Genomic DNA, 19277 nt, shown 5'->3' with positions numbered 1-19277 from the left:
ATTTTTTACCATTTTTAAAATAAATTTTAGACTTTATATGAGATATTTTGCCTTGTTTATTTTGTTGTACTCTGTTATGTTATGCTGGCTTTGTTTACTCTGTTTTGTTCTGCTATGAAGTATTGATTTTAGGCTTAAAAACTTTGATCATATGAGCTTAATAATAAAGGAAGAAAAGGAACAGAAGAGAAATAATAGGTAGTGCTGTATCAGAAGTGATGTATAGCTTCTCTGGTGGCCTTCTGCTTACACAGGAGCTTGAACAAGCTTTCGTTTAGTTTCACACTTATTTACCACTCCAGTGACACTTGTAAATGGTTCTCCTATGGGCAAAATACACCTTTCACATGCAGAGGGGTACCTTAGGATCTGACCTCTTAACATTTTTCAGGAACCTGTAGTGCAGAATAAGATTGGTTTCTATGGAAGCACCAGAATGGTAGAGCTTCATTGACAGTCAGGTTATGGTTCTCTGTTTTGTCACCTAATTTAAAACATCCCATTTTGGAAACCTAGATTATGATGAATTAATAGATGAATTAATAGAACCATTAACTATACAAAAGCAAGACTTCTCAGTTTTCACCTCACAAATGTTATGTGACTGAGAGAATCCATAAATGACTTTTCTCATGATGATTCTCTTGTCCTTTAGCAAGCAAGCAGTGTAATGCATTGTGGTGTCAGATATAATCTAATAGATGGCATAATTCCACCTAGTAGGAATTGTACCAATATGCAGTTCAGAAAGGCATACTGAGTCAATATAAAGGGAAACTCAGATCCTCATTCCTTTACTGTGCACATCAGACTGCCAAAACAATGAGGAACAGACCCAGGCCATATAGCTAGGGAAGGCCCAGCCAAACTAAACAGGAAATCTGGAGGGGTGTAGCAAGTGGTTTGTGTCATTGCTGTGGTATTGCTGTATCACCTTAGAACAGCATCCCATGGACCTGATGACATTGGGGCAGACCTTTAGCAGGAGGTGTCTCCTTCTGCTAAGGGAAGACCAGTGCAAGGCCTGCGCATGCCTTTTAAAGCCTAACTTCCAGAGGTGCTGGAGAGGATCAGAAACATGAACAGATAGCAGAGTTCACTCTGGGGAAGAGGTGTTCCAAGGTGTTCCACAAATCCTTGCTTCTTCTTAATTGGAGGAAATAACTAGAAGCTCAGTTCTTAAATTACAAGTAATACTGATCTCAGGCAGATGAAATGGAGTGCTGCACAAGCACTGTAACAGTATTCTACAACTAGTGTCTGCGGCCTTGAAATGAGAGTGTGATAATTTTCAAAGACAATGTTTGAACTGGAAAAACCCAGAGTAGAGTGCATTTGTGTGTATTTATAGGAAATACAACATACCTTCTATAATATTATTCTGCTGTGGTTATCACTGTTTTTGTTCGGCATTGTATGTATAACTTCAAACATGTTATTCTTTCATGTTGACCTTATTGTGCTTATTGCTCTTCTCAGATGGGCAATGTTAACATCCCAGTAATTGCCTAGGAATGCTGTCTTGGTCAGTGATTTCTTCCTGTCAGAACAGGCTGTGCTTTAAGATTAAGGGCTATTTATACAGGTTTGCTTCTTTTATTAATTATGTTCTTTTTGTTCTCCATGAGGGTACTGTACTGCATTGAATCACCTGCTGTTGGTAGTGAAACTTTGTCTTTTCTGTTTTTTGCAGTGTTTGAATAATTATTGTATTTGTGGGGGTTTTGTGTTCTTTATATTGCTACTGCTTTTATTGTAATTCATTTTTTCCTGTTTGCTTTTCCTACTCACTGTTGTTTTATTTTGCTCTCCTCTTACTAACAAAGTAGTTTTTCTCCTTCTTTCAGGACTGCAAAATAAATGTCCGCTTCTTAAAGGTAGTTTTCTCCTTTGCATTCTCTTTTGCATTCATATATGCAACATTTCCTTTCGGAGTTTTTTTCCCACTTTCTGGAGTTCATGTTCTTGTACATTCTTGTGACCTTCTAATGGATGTCCAGTATTTTTAGATTTGCTAATGGGGTGGGGAAAACACAGTATTGTATGTACTTCAGTAGTTCTCCATAAAGTATAAATTCTTTGGAATGTTCACTTACCAAAGCTTGCTTCATTCATCTAGATTTTTCTTTTCTTTTTCTATCTCTCCTTCATTCTGATTAGATATACAATACTGATGTATTCTTTTCCTTCCTAGTACATTTCCTTTTGTTGACACATGTTCACAAACCTATATACTGAGTAGCATGCACATATTATGGCAGCATATCACATAGTTATATTATAGTGTGTTACAAATATAGTATGTCTAGTCTTGCTGATAAATGTTGCAAAAATATTTCAGGGCTTTACACACCCCATATGTTTACTAGTGTGTAATTATTTTAATGTTCAAGTTTCCTGAATTGTTTCCACTGAAAAGAAATGTGCTGGGATTTTCCGTTTTTATGCAGTATAATTGGAGAACTATCCCCCCCCCCCCCCGAGGTGTACAGTTGTTGCATATATAAACACCAGAATCTTTACTTTAAAACAATTGTTATAAATTATATTGACTCAGTACATTATCAGAAGGCTACCTCTAGCCTAAATACAACCAAGGTGTTATAACCAGTACAGAAAGTGACAAGTTATACTCGCACTATAACAAGGTGGCAGAAACTGTTGCTGAAGGAGGAAAGATTATGCTTTTTGATGCTTATGGTGACCTCATATGGTTTTCAAGGCAAGAGACATTCAGAGTTGGTTTGCCATTGCCTGTTCCTGCATAGCAACCCTGATATTCCTTGATGATCTTTGATTCAGATACTGAACAGGTTCAAATTTGCTTAGCTTCTGAGATCTGACAAGATCAGGATAGCTGGGGGAATCCAGGTCAGGCAGGTGATGTTTAGGATATCAAATTAAAGAAGCAACTTTCAAATGTTAAGGTGTGTGTATGTATAATAGTTGCATGCTTTTGTCTAAATGGGTGGTTCTTAATGGGGTTTCAGAGGATGATATACAAATCTCTGGGGCATTCAGAACCTTTGGGAGCAAATGAGAATTCAGGATTTTAGGCAACCCTTTCTCCGCAACTTTAAAGAGCCAGTTTGGTGTGGTGGTTAAGAGCGCAGACTCTTATCTGGGAGAACTGAATTTGATTCTCCACTCCTCCACTTGACGCCAGCTGGGTGAACTTGGGTCAGCCCCAGTTCTCAGAGAGCTGTTCACTCAAGAGTGGTTCTCTGAGAGCTCTCTCAGCTCCACCACCCTCACAAGGTGTCTGCTGTGAGGAGAAGTGGAAAGAAAACAATTTTAACAGTTGCTATACAGAGGAACTACCGTACCTCTGAATGTCCCTTGCCTTGAAAAACCTGCAGGGTCACAATAAGTTGGCTGTGACTTGACGGCACTTTCCACCACCACATTTATAAAGAACTGAATCATCATTCTTATAAATGGAATGAATAAATAAGTTAAGAAAAGCACCTGATGTGTTTTTGCATATATTTCCATGTACTTTCTGACTTGCATATAAGGTTTCCACAAGTTCACATAAATGATTTCATTCCCTTCTCCTTCCCCCACTATCCCCAGCCACTCCTGCAGAGGACCTGGCTGAGAGTCAGGTGACCTTCCAGAATGATATGGGTCTGTAGCAAGAACACAGACTCAGCTGAAAGCGAGGAATCCAGATTTACACAGTGGTGCATTTATGAGTCAGGGAAAGAGATGTGCGGAGCCAGAGGGATCTCTCCCTTTTTCCTCATTGTGGCAGCAATGTGGCATGTTAGGACCTCCCTGGTGGACTTCTGCAGTGATGGCCACCAGACTTAGTTGGGACAGTTCTGGGAGCCTGGGGATGGGGACTGCTTGGACATATGAGTTCCCTCTCTGGTCCACCTGACTCCTTTTTAGGTGGGCCCTGCCACAAGGGTCACAATCAGTTGGCCTGAACTGGACAGTTTACTTTTGATCACCTGAATCATATATTGGGAAATGCATTGGGACTCACTCATGCCTGCCATATTACATCACACAGACTGCCATAGACTGTTGGACACATTGGTTATCCAACTGGGAGTAATGCCTGTTGGAAGAGTATGGATCTTGCCCTTTCCATCAAGGCTGACCTAGAACCGTGTTCTCCTACCTTCCCAATACTTGTTTTTTTTCCCCCTGTTTGGAACTCCTGGAGAGGTATAGGTGGTGGGGTTCCATCTCTCTTCACAAAACAGATGTTCCCAGGAGGGAAGTGAGAAAGGCAGGAGATCATTTTGTCAAAGCAGCAGGTGGCATCATGATTCAGCACCCAGATGTTTCCTTATGACAGGAAGTCACATTTTGGGCCAGTGGGGTTCATCTTTCAAGTCAAGAAGACATGTGGCTTCATAGGATTTGGTATGAGCAGCCTTAGGAGAGTTGGTAGGAGCTGATTTTCTCATCTGTCTCTTGTAGTGGTTTGGGCATTGGGCTGGATCCTCTGATGGAGAAGGCAGTTCTTGTATGCTGTGCCCCCCACATCTCTTTAAGGGATCTTGCTGGTGAAGCAACTAGTTGGGCCAGTCCAACTTGGAGACTGTTGTCTGGCTTTGCTCCCTAGCGGCAGGGGAACCATGAAGGGGCTTGTGCCCATGTGGGATCTCCACATCTGCCATTCCATGTGGTTTCACCCAGCAGGCAGGCTGGGAGGATTGCCATCAAACAACAGGCAGGTTGCCTGATGCATGAATCCATGCACCATTCCTCACCAATTCTCCAGTGGTTGTAGATTAGTAAAGCTGTGGCTGTTTGTTACTCCAGCATTGGAGTAACAATACATGTTGCATTTATTCTCCCTTGCTGCCTCCTGCATCCCTTCTTGCCCCTAGGTCTGCAGTATTGCTTCTACTCTTGTATGACCTTTTGTTCTTTGTTCAGATCAAGCTTTGCTTGCACCAGACTGTGAATATTTTTAGCTAATTTCCCTTTCTTACTGCATCCATACATTGAATGTGGCATATTGTCCTGGACAGTCTGCTGACTCTCAACAATGTGTGTGGGGGCTGCTGGGGGAAGGCTGTAAAAATCACTTCCATAAAATTCCTTCTTTCACTGAAGCTCTCACCCTGCACTTTTTCATGTGTGCATTTATTATCTCTCTCTCCCACTCTCTCTGTGTTACATCTGATTTAAAATATATTGTTTGATGCCTCCATTCAGTCTGCATCAAAAAGTCTAAGACAGTTCATAGCCAAGGCTTATTACTGGTAATTACGCAGGGGTAGTCATGTTAGTCTATAACAGCAAAACAAAGCATAAATCCAGTGGCACTTCAAATTTTATTCCAGTATAAGGCTTTAAAGTGGGGTTGCCAGCTCTAGGGTGGGGTTTGGGGAGTGGAGGGACTTGAATGGGATGAAATGCCACAGAGTTCACCTTCTGTAGAAGCCATTTTCTCCAGGTGAACTGATCTCTGTCACCTGGAGATGAGTTGTAATCCCATGAGATGTCCAGCCACCACCTGGAAGCTAGCAACCCTACTTTAAAGTTTATCCCAGAATAAGCTTTCATGAGTCAGAACTCACATCATCAGATGCATATGGCATGGAAAATCATTGTACAGAGATTTTTATAACCGAAATAACATATACCAGGATTCTCACCCAGATGACTAATAACATGAATTTGTCTGCTACAACTCCTCCTCATTCTCCCTTCCCTTCCTGCAATTTTGGATATAAAAATGTTTGTAAAAAGATTTTTCACAGCACAGGAATCTAATAAAATGAGTTGTCTCTCACGAATGCTTCTGCTGGAATGAACTTTGCTACTGTTTGAGGTTCCACTGGGCATCTGTCTTAACAAGCTTTAGTGGAACATGGTTCAGATAATAAAAAACAGGGGGGAAATGTAAGAGCTGTCATTTTGACAGTCAGAATCTTTCCCACAGATTCTGCCCAAAATATTCCAGAGTGCTTTGTTTTTAAATTTTGTTGCCTGCAGAATTTTAATTCCATCAATATGATTCAACCCAGAAGAAGTCCCATATTATGCCAAATTAAGCTGATCTTGGGAGTTCCACATCCAAATCTTCCATATGTTTTTCCTTGTAAAATAGCAAAGTGTTTCCTTCACACCACTCCCCCCAAAGTAAAATCACTTTGCTAAGCTGCTGTTTGCAACATAGAAAATGCCTTATTTATTTATTTATTGCTGTTTTGGGGCAAATAGCAACTCTTTGTGGCCATTTCAGATTCTTCTACCCACCTAGTGGTCTCAATCCAAATTGTTTAAAAAATGTAGGAACTCTGGACATGGGACATGTAATTTGCTTATTGCTGTCAGTAAATGGACATTTGGAATCAACATGTCTTTCATTCCATGAGCAAGCTGCACAAACTTGCTTTCTGTTCAAGCTGATCAGCAGTGAATATGTAATCAAGTCCATTTACACTGCTGGGACTGGTATAGATCATGAACGATGCTCTGAGACTAATCTAGTGACAGTTGCTGTGATAAAGACTTGTTTATATACATTGATATTTGTAAGTTCTTAAGTAAATGGGCTTCTGCTGGACTTTCAGTGTGGTGGCCTTTGTGACTTCCATTTTGCTGGAATCTCAAGATTGGCTACAGAGATGACTTTTCTAAAAGCAAAATGGGAGCCTCTTGTTAACAGGATTTCAGAGAACGTATCAGGCAACTCTTTGTGGGGGGGGGGGAGGAAGATTGTGTTCTGCAGGCACTCATGGAAACACTAGTGTGGATCCAAGCCTCTGGGCATGTTTGTGTGTGTGAGAAAGAAAAATATTGAAAAACATTTCTATTGTAAAAACAAACAAAAGATTATCATGCAGTTGTAAAAACCGTGTATGTTAAGATTCCAGCCTGAACAACTTCAAAGTAATGCATTCAAATCTGCATTCAAAACATTAAATTGCTAATTAATTTTGTGCCTAAAGCAAATCCAACTTTAAAACAGAGCTATTAATTAGAAAGATTTTTGTGTTGCTTCTAAGACTAAAGATAGTTGATTGCAGTAAGAAGCCTATGTCCATCATCATCACAGAACACACTGATACATGGTCATAATCTTATATAAAAGAGATATAAAATTATTCATGATCATTCACAACCAACCCACAGATCCTCATAGCAACTAGGAAAGACATCCAAGATATGACTTAGAAAGGTAGCTTGGACCTTCTCTATAAACTGAAAACACTGATCCAAATAGGAACACCATGAAATAGATGGGATACAGCTTTAGCCTTAAATATATAAACAACCATAGGACACTGTTGATTTCTATGAACAGAAAGCAAGTTTGTCCAAGCCGTGGCCTGTGGACCGCATGTGGTCCAGGATGGATTTGAATGTGGCCCAGCAAAACCTTGTTATAATATAGTGGGTTCTATGCATGGCAGAGTCTCGGAGTAAGTGATAACAAGCTCTTTAATAGGAATTACATAGTAAAAGGTTACAGTACAAGACTGGCGTTGGGGCTCACAGGACGAACTTATATACATCTCTATGTTCCCGTGCAAGCACGTTATTGGGTCATTCAAACCGGTGGGGACTTGTGATTAGTCCTGGGCTGCGGGGGTTTGAATCGTACAGCCCTTTGTTCTCAAGTCCCCAAGCTCAGTCCGTATGGCTCCAATGAGCCAGGCGGAAACACCAAAGTCTTCTCTTGAGTCCACATACATAACACTTGTAAACTTTATTAAAACAGAGCACCTGGAACTGTGTGCTGCAGCAGTGGATCCTGAGACTGAGGCTACCTCTGGTTGCTTTTTCCTTTTGCTTGCTTTTTCTACCTGCTGCCAGAGCTGACTCAGAGTATGTGTGAGTGGTCTTCCTTTGCTCCTGGGCACTCTCCAGCTCTTCTTTCTTCGTACTGTTGCCCCTCTGGATCTCCTGCCCAGGACAAGGAGCCCTCTAGGCTCTGCTCCAGAGGTATCAGGGGTGGCTTTGGGTTCCTCTCTGGGAAATTTGGGGAGTAGCATACTCTTCCTTCCAAGCTTTGGGGAGTAGCATACTCTTCCTTCCAAGTTTTCCCTGTCAGGTGGCTGCTGGTCCCTCTCTGTGAAGGTTGGAGGTGGGGTGTGTGCGGTGGAGCTGGGCTTCTAGTCCCCAAAATGGAGATGCTCCACTGCCTTGAGTGGATTCTGTTGCATTCCCCCTCCCTCTCTTCACTGTGGGAATTCCAGAATCCCCTTACCCTTCTCTGAAGCAGGGACTGGAAAAGAGACACACAGCCACAGGGTTTTTTTCCCCAGAAGTCCCAGGAGAAAGAGTTTTTTTTAAAGGAATTTGAAAACAGGTTTCAAGATTTCCAGAAAAATACTCAATATTTTGATATAGTTGCCACTCCATTTTCTGTCGACATAAATATGCTACCTGCCAATTTTCAGATGGAATGCATAGAGCTGCAATCTGTCATTCAACTTAAAAATTTTTTTGATCATGTCTCTTTACTGGGCTTTTATTAGACCTATCTTCTCAGAAATATCCCTCTCTTCACAATCACGCCTTATTCAAGTCATTGCTTTTAGGCAGCACCTACATTTGTGAGCAACTGTTTTCAAGGATGAAGCACATGAAGAGTTAAATTAGAACCAAAATATCTGGTGAGCACCTTGAGAACTCACTGAAAATTGCAACTACTTCCATCAAACCAGAAATCGATGCATTAGTTTCTCAAAAACAATGTCAAATATCCCATTAGTTTTATGTTGCCCTCTTCTTTTACTTTTATAATAAAAATATCAAAAAATTAGTTTTATTACCTAGACATTTTCCATATCAGTGATCGCAAACATGGGACCTGCTCAATGATTTTTAAAGACTCTCTGAATGCACTGGCGCATAATTAGGATTATTATGCCCATAATTAGGGTTATTATTATTATTATTATTCTGCTTATCTGTGGTGGTGGATATCATGAAAATTATGCATATACCTTTTTTTCTTTTTAGCTCATTGGCTATCATTAGTGCTAGTGTATTTTTTGTGCAGTCCAAGACAATGTGGCCCAGGGAAGCCAAAAGATTGGATTCCCCAGACATAAAGGATGCTGGAATAAGAAATATCTGGTATACAAAAAGAAGAGAAGAACCTGCAGGGGGCAGCAAGAGAAAAGGCCAGTTAGATAGGATAGTAAAGTCAGCACCTTCTTTCATAATAATTCCTTGTCCGTCTCCAGTCTGCCACTCTTAGGGCAATATCCTGCTTCTTCTTGGAAGTTCCCAACACATATATGCACTCCCCCCCCCCCACAGTGATGCAACTAGGAAATTTTCTCTAGTTCTCTTTACTATCAAGTATGTCAATTCTGAATAAAGATGTATCTACACTTTGATCAGTTTGTACACCTCGTGTCTCTCCTGATGATAAATTCTCAGCAGAACATTGAACTTGGTGAGCATAAATGCTTCGAGGACTTGTGGAGATTTAAGATGGCATAAATGAGGAAAATAAGCCCCATAAATTGGCACTATACTGTTTGTAACAGAGGAACATGTTCTGTTTGCAAGGGAGTACAAAACTTGTCTCTTGATATTTAGCAGTCTTTGATGCAGAAATCTTAAGACCTGTTGTTTCCCAAACTTAAAGACAGAGTCTAATGGAATACCAATTGAATTAATTTACTGCAGAACCATGCAATTTAAGTAATCTAATTGTGTCCGTTTCTTTATTCTGACTTGGGGGGCAACCAACAGTTTCAAAAATCCAGGATAACAGAAAGATAGCTTATTTAGACCTTCTCTACAGACTGATTAAAATGCACTGATTCAAATGGGAACCCCATATAATAGCAGGGTGACATAGTTAATCTTAAGTACACAGCCACAGACATTGTTGACTTTTGTGAACATAAAATGACTGGTGAAGTTAAGTGGGTTGACCTGTTATTATATTGAACATTTACTCACAGATATCTGCATTATCTTGCAGATTGCATTAATGCAGATATCGGCATTACTTGTTCTTTGTTGCTACCTTGACTAACCAACAAAAACACTTCCAGGCCATAGGAAAAAAAACATATATTTTTAGATTTTTCAAAATTAATAGACAATAAATTAGCATCACAGTAGGCTACAAAAGCAGACAATAAGCATTTGAGGTTCAAGGAGAATGCCACAGCATTATTACCATAAAGTAGTGGCATATGATAGGGACCTAGCTTTGGAAACTGGCCACCGACCAACCTCAGAACAAATGCCATATTGTTCATAAATACATTTTTAAAAATAGGTAGCCAGAATACACCCCTGCTTAACACCTCCATTTGTGGATATGTCTCTGGTTAATTCATCCTGCAAATCATAGTGTACTTGACAGTTTGTGGAACAAGTATAATTTTCAAATAAGAAAAGTAATCTTTTACCCATCCAGATGTTATGCAATTTATTCTTCAGGAGGTTGCTGGGGAAAGGCTCAAGAGCCCTCTTCACATTAAAAAAAAAAGTAGAAAATAATGTCTTCCCACCTGAACCACTGTATTTCTTTGCCATATGAGCAAGGATAACACAGTGATCCAAATGGGCAAGGATGACAGAAGCCAATCTGTCCACAAGCCCAAGGGGGGGGGGGGGAATCTTGGATACAGGCAGACCGGCCATCCATCAGTAGATAGAGCTGGGTGTCATCAGTGTATTGATGGGAACCCAACCCATACCTCCTGGCAATCTGGGCAAGGGGGTGCTTATAGATGTTGAACAACATCGGGGAGAGCACCACCCCCTGAGGCATACCACAATTAAGTGGGTACCTCTGGGATGACTGTCCCCCGATTACCACTCTTTGTCCCCAACTAGGGAATGGTTCTTCCACTCATCAGCCATGTTTGAATTTAAGTGGTTAATAAATTTCCTCCATTTTTCAGTAAGTGCTGTGAACTGCATTGTTCACAGGTTTCCATTGCATGGCAGACTGTTACTAATATAACATGCTTTGAGGATAGAGGTCTCACAACTTTTACACAATGGTGAGAATTGGGGGTATTCATTTCAATGGGAAAACCCTCAGCACAATGAAAAATGTGATGATTCTTTGCACCGTGGTCATTTGTTAATGAGTTTTCTCTACAGTTAGAAACCACAGGAGGGCAGCAGTGTATTACTATAACATAGCAAATACACAGCTTTTCCTTCCCAATATATCCTTAAAAAGTAAAAAACCCGTGAGTATATTAATACTGTATAATGTAACACACATCTAAATGTAACAAAATATTTATAAAATTGACAGATGCACAGTGTTTTTAGATGTAGCATTTCAACAAATTCCTTGCAAGTACTCTTACCTTGACTTCTGTCATTTGCACTTCTTTTTCTATTTTATGGAAACAGCAGTATTTTGGGCAGTAAAGCATTCTGAAAGATTGATTAAATCTGATTTCTCTTATTAGTATTGTGGATACAGAATGCAATCTAGAGAAAGGCTGTTAAGTTCCATTGATATATTAGTAGTTAAGGACAAACACCTCTTTCCCTTTAACATCTCTGATAGTTTAGTTGGTTCCTGCCACAGGTTTGAATCCCCTCTCTGGCAAAGACTCTGGCTGGGTGCCTTTGGGCCAGTCACAAAACAGGATTGCTGTGAAGATAAAACAGAGAGGAGAATAATGTAAACCGCTTTGGGTCCCCAGGGGGGAAAAGGTGGGATATGCATTATGTAAATAAATATAGAACACAACAAAATATGTATGAGTGGTATATTGTTTGTTTTTCTGCACATGCAATTAAATCAAAAGACAATAGGAATATTTCAGTGTTTATGGAACTTAACACAGTGTTCTGCATATTGGCTTAAGAGAAGAGAACAGTTATGAAAAAATTGGTTTGTTGCTTTTTATTTCAGATTTCTAAAGCCTACATCCCTTGAAAAGTTTTAGAAATAAAGGGATTTTCGATACAACTTCTGTCTTGGTTTTCCTAGCCATTACATTGTTTTATACCATAGAGGTTAAAATGTATAAAGTATATCTTACCTGTGATTACAGGGTAAAAGAAAGGTCCAAGATAAGGTGCGTCCAAACCAAAGAAAGTAAGACTATGTGCATGTCTTGTTTTTCCCCCACCCCACTTTTCGTAGTGCAGACTAATATTCGTTAAAAATCTGCCTTTGCAGTTTACTGGCTAGATTTCATGTGCAAGTTTTAAATAGTTTTACTAAGAGATATTAACACATTGTAAACAACAGATTTTTTAAAATAAAGCATCAACAAAGCAGCAATTCTTATAGTTGTTTTACAGGCAGCTTGATGCATGGTTAATCTACAGTCACTTGCACTAAATAACGGCTTGCAGCACTATGTCTAAAACAGGATCCAATGCCTCATAAACCACCATCACCTCAAACAAAATGGCTGTCCTCCATACTTCTCACAGCCCTAAAAGAGAGTCAGAGCATACTTTGCCCCTTCTGTCATGTTTTCTAAGGCTGCAATTCTAAGGATGCTTTCCTGAGAGTAAGCCCTATTGAATAACGTAGGACTTCCTTCTGAGTAAATGGGTTTAGGATTGCTTTGCAAAATATGTAGACCCAGCAGCATTATATTGGGGAATAGGGGAAACAGCCATGCTAATGGATTTGAGTGAACTGGTGATGGGGCTCTGATCCCCCAAATTGTAATAGTTGTCCAACAAGTCAGCATTCTCTTTATCCTGAACAGCATTTTTCCTCCCTTTTTGAATTTCTGCTTAAAATTCTTCCTCTGGCTAAGGCAGTGTAAGTTTATTGCATGATATTCTGCCTGAAGACCATTCAGCATTCACTGCTTACTGCATGGTAAATTTTGGCTTGTGACACATTGTGATAGAATATTCTGATTCAGAGGTTAATAAACTGAGTTTTCACAAGCAATTAATGAAAGCAGAATTGTACTGTATTATTTGAAAATCTGAAAAACCTCTGTGCTATCCTAAAGATATAAATTAAAATATTAGACTCAGCATCAATTTTTGTTCTGGGCTTAAATTCTACTTGGAACAAGGAGAATGATGTGGAAGAGGTCCAAGTAAAAATACTGTTGCCCCAACAATTGGTCATTGCAGCCCATCAAAAACCTTTTGGGTCCCAACCATATAATCAGTTCTGTCAAAATATCTCTTGAAGAGTCAGTGACTGATACTGATGCTTCCTTTGTCACCATAGTTATGAGACATGTACTCTTCCACCCCTTCCCTTCCCTTAAGATTAATTCACACACAAGTTAATTAATCTTGCCTCTGCATGCAACTCAACAACATGGTAGGCTCCTGAGGTGGTACAATGCACAACTCCACTTTGCAGTACAAGTGGGAAGTTACATTTTTTAAAATATATATATTATTGTGTTGATGGGAAGAATTGGAGGAGAGAGGAACAACTCCTGCTACCTCCCAGGCTTCTTCTGCAGTAGAAGAAACTGAAGGGGAGGTGGGCCAATCTCTTTTTGGAAGCATGCCACCAATCTACATTCAGAAGGGACAGAGATCAGATATCAAGACCGATTGGCAATTAAGTTTCTAACTATGTTGACATGCTGGCTGTCCTTATGAACACTAATGAGATGGCAAAATATTTCTTAAAAGCATTTCCTATGATTGGCTCTAGACATTTAAGATGCTTTGACTTGCTAAATATGTTTCCTGCTTATTACAATTTGCTGACTTTGACCTTTTAACAGTAACCTAGGTTCCCATTTAAACAGGATCTAAAATTGCAAATTAGAACCTGGTTAAATGGGAACTGGTTATCATTGTTGGGGGCAGCATTTATGTTTCCCTTGGGATTAGTGAATTAATGAGGTGGTAGAATTTTAGAATGGTAGGATGGACTATAGCACATCTGGCTGCAGTTAGGGCAGGCTGGCTTTAATGCTCCATAATAAAAATAAAATAAAAAATGCTGCATATAAAGTAAAACAAAAACTAAAATCCTCACAAACCTGACACATCGGAGAGAAAGGTTATAATTCAGTTTGCTTCTTCCTGTGCCTGCATTCCACTTGCAGGCAATGCAAGATCCCCAACTGCTATGAGGAATGGGAGTTACACCGATTTCCTTTAAAATTCTAGAAATGGAATCTCCTACATACATATCCCTTTGCTTTTCCAGAATGTGCTGACCAGGGTGACTCATGCAGATTCACTTATGGGGGCTGATACCTTGAACTGATGTAAGTGCAATGCTAGGAAAAAGGCTCTAGCTGCTTTCATTAGTGTTTTGTTTCACTGACCATTTTACATCCCCCAATTGTGTATCTCCTTCACCCCTTTCCCCTCTATTTCCTTCAATTTTCTCAGAGTCTGTAATGTCTTCTTTTCCCTTGGTATGTTTGCATACATTAGTTCACCTTACTGTGGCATCTAAGGATTTTTGAGGTAGAGGAAATCATTAGCAATGGGTCTCGCTATCTGATCTCTGCTGCAGGAGCAGCCAAGAAGATGGTAGGAGTTGTTCCTAGCTCCTTCCGATTCTTCCCATCAACACAATAACTTTTTTAAAAAATTAATTTCCCCCTGTAATGCAAAGTGGAATTGTCCATTCTACCACCTCAGACTAGATTCTCAGAGACCCAATTTTAAATCTCTGCTGTACGATGGAAACTTGCTGGAGGACTTTGGTCCAGGCATATTCTCAGCTTAACCTACCCCCCCACAGGGTCATGAAATTAAAATGGGAAGGCGAGAATGTTGTAAGTAAGGTCCTTTACTTATGTTGGAGGGTTTTTTGTTTTGATTTTGGTTGTGTGGGGCCTTACGTATTGGACCATACTTACACAGAGATTCTCTTGTTTGACATTGCTTCTGTTGGGCTTGCTGGTTCTGTTTTAATTTGGAGACTTTTGACCAGTGGTTGCTCTTGTTTGTTTGATTGTTATCTTCTTTGCCCTAGAAAAAACATGGAATTTCTCCCTAAAGGGAACAATGGACACCAGTATGATCCCTGGGGCACCATGTTCAGAGGCTAGTAGAACTGAAGCTCATAATCCAGTTCACTTGAAATTGGGGTGTCTTTGTGTACAGGCAGGACTAGATGCCCTGCAATTTTGGTGTCATTTGCTTGAAAAAGCAGCCACTGTGATCCCCAGAAAGTCTTCCCTATAGGGAAAGACACACACACGCACACACATGAAATTCAGAATTTAAAAAAAAAAAGTTTGAATTCTGAAATTCTGAAAGCCGCCCTGAGCCCGCTTTGGTGGAGTAGGGCGGGATATAAATCGAACAAATAAATAATAAATAAATAAATTGTATTGAAGAGTCTAAATAATGTGGAATACTGATGTGGAAAGTGTTCTGAGAAATACATTTTTTTCAGGTGCATATTATTAATTTCAATAGTAAGGGGGAATTTGTGGAAATTATATCTCTTCCGTTAGCAGAAAATTTAGTCTGGATCCAATCCACATGACCTTCCAGAGGGAATCAGTAGATAGATTTTGTATGTGGTCATGGATGAGGGTTGGACAAAGGATATGAAAAGAGAGGAAATCTGTCATGATGGTTTAATTGAGAGCACCTCCAAATGATAAGCTAGAGGAAGCTAAAGAAGAGAAGCTGTAACTTGTCCCTTCAGTAGATAGCAGTTTTGAATGAAAATGGAGCTTGCAAACAGTGTGACAAATTTCATAATTATTGTTTGTGGCAGTTGCATGTGGTCTCTTTCACTTGCATGTAATCACTACATTGTGCCAATCTCATTTATATGTGGTATATATATAGTAAAAAAGACATGTGTGGGAGGATTATAAATGAGCTGTATGCAATTTGTATACTTTTCGCTTCCAAAAATACCCTTTTTTGTAGGAAACTGTTATAAATTAAGACAAACCACAACAAATGCTATGACCAGAAACAGACAAATAGGGAGCAGGTACTTATAGAAGGGAGCTCTACAGATGGTTTGTAAAAAAAATGAGTGTTGTAAGGAAACTGAGCTACAAGTAAACTTTCCTTGTTTACATATTAATTGGACTATCATATGTGTTCAAATATCCTTTATTTTTCCATTTTTGTAGGAATAATTTGTAAACAGTTTCTATTCAGGATTGGTTATAAACAGTTAAGACTGTAGTTTTATGCAACTGTACAATTACAGAACATTCTGAATCATTGTCCACACCTTCATGAATGAATGATACAAAAAAACCCATACATTTTCCAGTGTTGTTGACTGTATGCATTGCAACCATCCATCCTATTTAAAGACTAAATAGTTCTATACCTCTAGGTTCCTGTATTTTCCAAGCTTTGGTGTTTTGAATGCTTGTAGAAGCTGAGTAATGAACTGATTATTTATGCTCACTATACCATCATCCAAGACGACTGCATTTAAAACCGATATCAGAAAAACAAATAACACAAATAATCATAATATAATTACCATGGAATTACATGGTGGTTTGTGCTAATAATGTAAAATAATTACCAGAAATTTGCCTTCTGCTCTGAACAATCTAATTAAAATATGTAACATTTTAAGACAAAGAAAATATGCTGAAGTGTGATTATTATAGAGTGCTATATCCTAGAAAACAGTGGCCATTATTGTATTTCTCTATTGCTAGTTACAATTTTACTTCAATATGTCAATAATATACTGATGTCATATTTTTTTTTTTAAGCAATCAGTACTTTTCACAATCTGTCCAGGTTTTAAAGATTTCAGAGTATCACAAAATGACCAGAGTAAAGAAGTTGCCACTGGGAGGAAGTGATGAATAAAGCATCCTGCCTCTTATGCTAGCCTCTAATCATTTTATTCTACTGTTGGCCTCCAGCTGGGAAGCATGGTAGGGGAGATGCCAGTATTGAAGTCAACATATGGTTAATATTTCTTGAATTGTCAGTGAGAGCCCAAGCCATAGCTAAAGGCTATGCAAGTATTGCTGCACTTGGACTCTGGGCATATCTGACCTCGTTTCCTTTGTACAGGCAGAGCCTATCCTTTTTTTTTTGGATTGTGTAGCAAATTGCATATATGGATCATTTAGAGTTTTGGCATGTCAGTCACAAAATGGGTTTTTTTTTAATTTGTTCATCCGATTAAAATGGAATTATTTAACTTTCTGCTCTAGTGTTTTGCAGTATTACTAAACACCCGTTACCTTAATGTATCCAATACCTATAACTAGTTCTTTAAAATGCTGAATATAGTCCTCTTTCCTCTGAACTCAGTAGCAAAAATTGTATGAAATTCAAAGGATGAAGATTGCGCCACTTGAACTTTTAAAATCCATTTTGTGTCCTGAAGCAGGCTAATTTGAAGTTTTCATAGTATTTTTCTGCATCAAGATTGTAGCTGTTGTGTTGTCTGGGTCTAAACAAGTTTTTGAAGAATTAGTCCTGACTTTAATCTTAGTAATCTTTTTATTTTCCCATGCTAGCTTTTATGTTTTATAAGGCTTTTTATTTTTGGCTGTTTCTGCATGTTCCCAGTTCTGCTCTTCAACACTATGGGGGAAACAGCCTGGCACCACAGGGCAATGAAATAGCTCTAGAGGTGACCCATTTCCCAGATGTGCCCTGTCGCAAATATGCTCATATTTCTTTAAAAGTAGGAAGATACTTTTAAAAGTACAAAGAGACTCCAGCTTTGTTTTGGATATGGGATCTTGAAGTCTCTGAATTACTAATGAAACATGTTATAGTTCTGAAAGTAGCTTCTACAGTTAAGAGCTTTCTGCCCTGTGAAAATCACATGAAATTCCTTTGCACTGTGTATCTTTTTCTGTAGATGTCTGTCTTATAATGATACATGTCATAAGACACAGGTCTTTCAAGGACGTACGATGTACAGCCTAATGGAACATGCTAGTACTTCTGTTTTTTAACAGAATGGTTCTGTGAAAACAGTGTTTGAAGCATTCAAAGCAACACTATATTTGTGTATCTTTATACAGTAGAAATGAGTGGAAAAGAACTCTTTGCATGTGAATGGACAGGAAGGTGTGGGGAATTTACTCAAGTGTATTTGTGTTGGACCTGAGCCTGATTTCAAGGAACCTGTTTCTTCTCAAAGAGGTCCCTGTAGCAGTATTTGCACATGAGGAAGATGGCATGCTAACATCATATAATTCAAATAATGCATGTAGAAATCTCAATAAAGTATGTCTTCAAAGCCTTGGGGTGTGGTTCAGGTATAAGCCAAAACCCTGGTTTAATTTACCTGTGGTTTGTGAAACCAGTACTCAGCATTTCAGATGACCTTTCAGTTCTAGCATGTCTTGATAAAATCTAGTTCCAGAGATTTGGTTTCTCAGACTCCTTTAAAAATGTGGTTGCTATGCCAACCTGTTTTGTGGTATGTAACTGAAGGAAATCTTCACCATGGCCAGCATTATTATAGAACCCTTTTCATTTCTTCACACCACATCATAAGGCATCCAGTTAAATTGAACCATATGTACACATACAATGAACTTCCGAGGGTCCACTCCCACCCACCAAGTTTTATTCCACCACTGGCCACCTTCTTCTGCTACTGCCTCTGTTACTAGATCTCATGTTGTACACCTTTTGTAAGAAACAGGCCTCTGGAGGTCAGCACAGTTCTCAGACCTTCTGAGAAGCATGTACCTTCCAGATGTGTGCCTTTTTCACTCCATCTTCCTTTATAATTTTGCTCATCCCGCAATAGCACAAGGAAATGCCAGGAACAGCTGAAGGCATTTCTTCTCGTGTTAGATTAGGCAGGCTACAGGCTATGGATGCAGCACACCAGCAGCATGCCTTGGAGCCCAGCAGGGCAACTGAATACAGGTGCAGGATTATGTACCTTGTCTCACAGTGAGTAAGGTGGGCTGCAGAATCAGCACTTTTGTAGCCCAGATCAGAGGCTGGGTGGGTAGAAGTGGCACAGGTCCGGGAGAGTTCCCAGTTCTGCTCTTCGACAACATGAGAGAAAAACAGCCTGGCACCATAGGGGCAATGAAATAGCTCTAGAGGTGACCCATTTCCCAGATGTTCCCTGCTGCAAATATACTCATATTCCTTTAAAAGTAGGAAGAGACAAGTTGCTTCCAAGAACTGTTTATGAGAGGCAGTAAAGCCCTCTGTTTTGAGCCTCTCTTGCCAGGCATTTATGTAGCTGGAACAGGCATAGAGGATCATCAGGAAACAAGCCAAATTTAAGCAAGGATAACACAGTCACGCAGGATACTAAACCATAGATCCAGGTGGGTAGTTGTGTTGGTTTGAAGCAACAGAGCAAAGTTAGAGTCTAATGGCGCCTTTAAGACCAGCAGAGTTTTATTCAGGGTAAGCTTTTGTGTGCAGGCACACTTCATCAGACAATGAAATGGAATACAGTGAAC

At 39.5% G+C, this 19277-nt stretch overlaps 1 protein-coding gene across 2 annotated transcripts in view; it reads left to right on the top strand.

Moving 5' to 3' along the window:
• The window catches only part of PRKCA (protein kinase C alpha), a 281994-nt gene that overhangs the window by 234710 nt on the left and 28007 nt on the right, over positions 1 to 19277 (top strand). Inside the window, exon 9 of one of the 2 annotated variants that reach the window (XM_060251984.1) lies at positions 11976 to 11999. The exons of the other annotated variant lie outside the window; for it this stretch is intronic. Coding sequence (XP_060107967.1) covers positions 11976 to 11999 — 24 coding nt within the window. The remainder of the gene's footprint in view (positions 1 to 11975; positions 12000 to 19277) is intronic. 2 annotated transcript variants of the gene reach the window in all.

The sequence above is a fragment of the Heteronotia binoei genome, chromosome 13 (assembly GCF_032191835.1).
Source record: "Heteronotia binoei isolate CCM8104 ecotype False Entrance Well chromosome 13, APGP_CSIRO_Hbin_v1, whole genome shotgun sequence".
In the NCBI taxonomy this organism is placed as follows: domain Eukaryota; kingdom Metazoa; phylum Chordata; class Lepidosauria; order Squamata; family Gekkonidae; genus Heteronotia; species Heteronotia binoei.
This window is presented reverse-complemented; position numbering and strand designations above follow the sequence as displayed.